We start from the raw sequence: 2,931 nt of genomic DNA, 5'->3' as shown, positions 1-2,931 counted from the left end.
CCTCTTACGCTGCTGCTGCAGCGCCTACATCCGCGCGGACTCTTCGCCTCCGAGCTGCATGCAGTGCAACTCGTGGAGAGAGCAGCTGCTCAGGTACAGGAAGATTCAGCAAGGCCCCACCTGAGCCTCGTTGACAGGACCTTGTCAAGAACGGGCCCAGCCAGGAGTTTGAGATCCTGCTGGCGAAGACCTACTTGTCAGTCCGGCAGCTGGAGAGGGTCAAGGAGATGCTGCTGCCCCCCGACGGCATCTTGGGCAAGGACAAGAGGCACGCGGTCGCCATGACGCTGTTGGGGCATGCGCTCTTCCTCGAGGGCCGCTGGGACACGCTGAGCTGCGACAAGCCCGCGAGCTCGTCGGGCAAGGAGGTCATGAGCTTCTACGAGAAAGCGATGGGTCAGCGCAGCCCCAACCTCGAGCCCCTGCAGTACCTCCGGCTCTGCCGCCTCTACCTGTGGACCGGCAAGTTCTACGAGGCCAAGGATGTGGCGATCAAGGCGTGCAAGCTCCTCCCCTCCGCCTCCTCCTGGCTGGCCCTGGGCCTCGCCTGCTACAAGCAGAACGAGCTCGGGCAGGCTGAGGAGGCGCTGTGTGAGGCGAACATCCTCGACCCGTCGAACCCGCAGGTGTGGGGGATGCTCTCGGTGATCGCCATGGAGGCCGGGAAACCGGACGAGAGCGAGCTGGCCCTGCAGCAGGCGCTCAAGCTGGGGCTATCGACGTCAGAGACGTTCCCCGTAGGGACTTTCATCCTAGAGCAGATGGCGAGGCTGCAGGTCAAGGCCGGCATCTTCAGCCTCGCGTCCTCCACCCTCCGCAGAGCCCTCGAGACGAGCAACCGTGCGGCGCTTCACCTCCTCCTCGCCCAGACGTGCCTGGGAGAGAACGACCTACCTGCTGCCGCCGAAGCTTGTCGGCAGGTGCGGAGGGAGGGAGGAGAGGAGAGTGGAGGGGAGGGGAGGAATGAAAGGAGCGGAGAGAGGAGGGGAGGTTGAGTGCTGCCGCTGTTGACGAGGACGCAGGTGTTGGAGCATGAAGTGCAGCCCTCAGAGGCGGAGAGGAAGGATGCGCTGACCCAGCTGGTCGCCATCTACAAGCGACTGAAGCAGCCAGCCCTCGTGGACAAGTACTCCCACATGCTCAAGAAGGTGGGGCAGTGGCAGAGTGAGGAGAAAGATACGGAGGAGGAGGAGGAGGAGGAGGAGGAGGAAGTAACAGGGCCCAGAACCTGCAAGTAAAAACTTGGAGCATGTTTCTGCCTCCTCTTTCATTCGGAGCAATTGGGGTTCATATCCCCCCCCGCTCGAGAACTCCGAGGTGAACTCCCATGTCTTCCCCGAGTGCTCTCCTGTGCTCTCATCCGCTACTCCTGCCCTGATGCTCTCCAGCCCGTACTTGATCAGATCCCCGAGCTCCCCTGCCATGCTTCCGCTGCTCGCTGGCGCCTTGGGGCAGGCTGTGAAGGCAATTCGTGAGGAGAGGAAGGGGAGGAGGAGGGGAGAGGAAGGAGGAGAGGTAGGGGGAGAGGAAGAGGAAGGGGAAGAGGAAGGGAAGGAGGAGGAGAGGAACAGGAAGAGGAACAGAAAGAGGAAGAGGAAGAGGAAGGGAAGGGAAGAGGAAGGGAAGGAGGAGGAGAGGAACAGGAAGAGGAACAGAAAGAGGAAGAGGAAGAGGAAGAGGAAGGGGAAGAGGAAGAGGAAGAGGGAGGCTGCAAGAGTTACCTCAACTTTCTTGAGCTTGTGTCTTTGCGCAAGAACTTCAGCTGCGGACACTCCGAGCCCACAGCTCGACGAGTGAGACTGAGGAGGAGGAGGAGGAGGAGCGGTGCTTCTGATCCCCGCACTTGAGTTCCTGTCCGCACGTCAGCTGAGCAGTTGGAAACTTAAACTGCTCACGGGGCTAGAGCTTGTTGACCGCAAGGTTTGGATGGAAGGGCAGCAGGCGGAGGAGGGGCAGGTGGAGCAGCGGCAGGAGGAGGAGGAGGAGGAGGAGGAGCGGCAGAAGCGGAAGGAACGGATTTCGACGCAGGAGGAGCAGGAGGCTCCTTGATGGCCAAGCCAGCAGCTTCCATGAGAGGGATGAGAAGCTCTTTGATGTCTTCGTCCGTCCTCTCGGGGTTCTCACGATGGAGCGCTCGAACCTGGAGAGCAATGAGGAGGGAGGGAGGGAGGGAGGGAGGAGAATAGGGGAGGATGGAGCACGGGGACTGAGTCAGAGACCTTAGAAACCATGACAAGGATGTTGTAGGAGTCGAGGGCGAACTTGGGAGGGACAAGCCAGGGATGCTGCTTGAGCTGTCGGGTACGTCAGAGTGGCGACGAGGAGGAGGGAGGAGGGCGGGGAGAAGGGAGATGGGAGGAGAGAAGTAGGGAGGGAGGAGGGAGGGAGGGAGGGAGGGAGGAGTTGCCTGAGGGATGGAGGGCCTCTTGGCAGGATCTCGCTCGAGGGTTCGCTTGAGGACGTCGATCAACTGCCTCGTGACGTCAGCTTGTCGCTTCCTCCCTCTGTCTCCTTCACCTCTTTCTCCACCGGCGCACTTGGGCCCATGGCTGGGAAGTCGATGTTGTGATTCTTGTCCGTGATAGCCTACAAGAGTCTCAGGAAGGCGGGCAGGAGCAGGAAGGTTGAGATGTGTGGTAAGGCCGAGGAGGAGGATGTGATGGCGATGGTGGTGGTACTGGTGGTGTAGGAGGAGGAGGAGGAGGAGGTGGTGGTGGTGGTGGTGGTGGTGATGATGATGGTGGTGTTGGAGAGGGAGGAGGAGGAGGAGGAGGAGGAGGAGGAGGAGGAGGAGGAGGAGGAGGAGGAGGAGGAGGAGGAGGTGATAATGAGTGGTGGTGGTTGGGGAGGGAGGAGGAGGAGGAGGAGGAGAAGGAGGAGGAGGAGGAGGAGGAGGAGGAGGAGGAGGAGGAGGAGGAGGAGGAGGAGGAC

General features: G+C 61.1%; 2 protein-coding genes across 2 annotated transcripts in view; one reads left to right on the top strand and one right to left on the bottom strand.

The window, feature by feature from the left end:
• The window catches only part of GUITHDRAFT_105947 (hypothetical protein), a gene marked incomplete at both ends in the record, with an annotated part of 4,638 nt that extends 3,400 nt beyond the window's left edge, over nucleotides 1-1,238 (top strand). The window contains 3 exons of the mRNA XM_005835262.1: nucleotides 22-93; nucleotides 138-920; nucleotides 1,023-1,238. Coding sequence (XP_005835319.1) covers nucleotides 22-93; nucleotides 138-920; nucleotides 1,023-1,238 — 1,071 coding nt within the window. The remainder of the gene's footprint in view (nucleotides 1-21; nucleotides 94-137; nucleotides 921-1,022) is intronic.
• A 161-nt stretch (nucleotides 1,239-1,399) lies between these two features.
• GUITHDRAFT_136848 (hypothetical protein) overlaps nucleotides 1,400-2,931 on the bottom strand; it is a gene marked incomplete at both ends in the record, with an annotated part of 5,866 nt that continues 4,334 nt past the window's right edge. Inside the window, 5 exons of the mRNA XM_005835261.1 lie at nucleotides 1,400-1,456; nucleotides 1,722-1,851; nucleotides 1,896-2,140; nucleotides 2,220-2,294; nucleotides 2,518-2,586. Coding sequence (XP_005835318.1) covers nucleotides 1,400-1,456; nucleotides 1,722-1,851; nucleotides 1,896-2,140; nucleotides 2,220-2,294; nucleotides 2,518-2,586 — 576 coding nt within the window. The remainder of the gene's footprint in view (nucleotides 1,457-1,721; nucleotides 1,852-1,895; nucleotides 2,141-2,219; nucleotides 2,295-2,517; nucleotides 2,587-2,931) is intronic.

This window comes from Guillardia theta, assembly GCF_000315625.1.
Source record: "Guillardia theta CCMP2712 unplaced genomic scaffold GUITHscaffold_22, whole genome shotgun sequence".
Taxonomy (NCBI): Eukaryota; class Cryptophyceae; order Pyrenomonadales; family Geminigeraceae; genus Guillardia; species Guillardia theta.
Note: the sequence above shows the minus strand (reverse complement) of the source record. Positions and strands in the feature narration are given on the sequence as shown.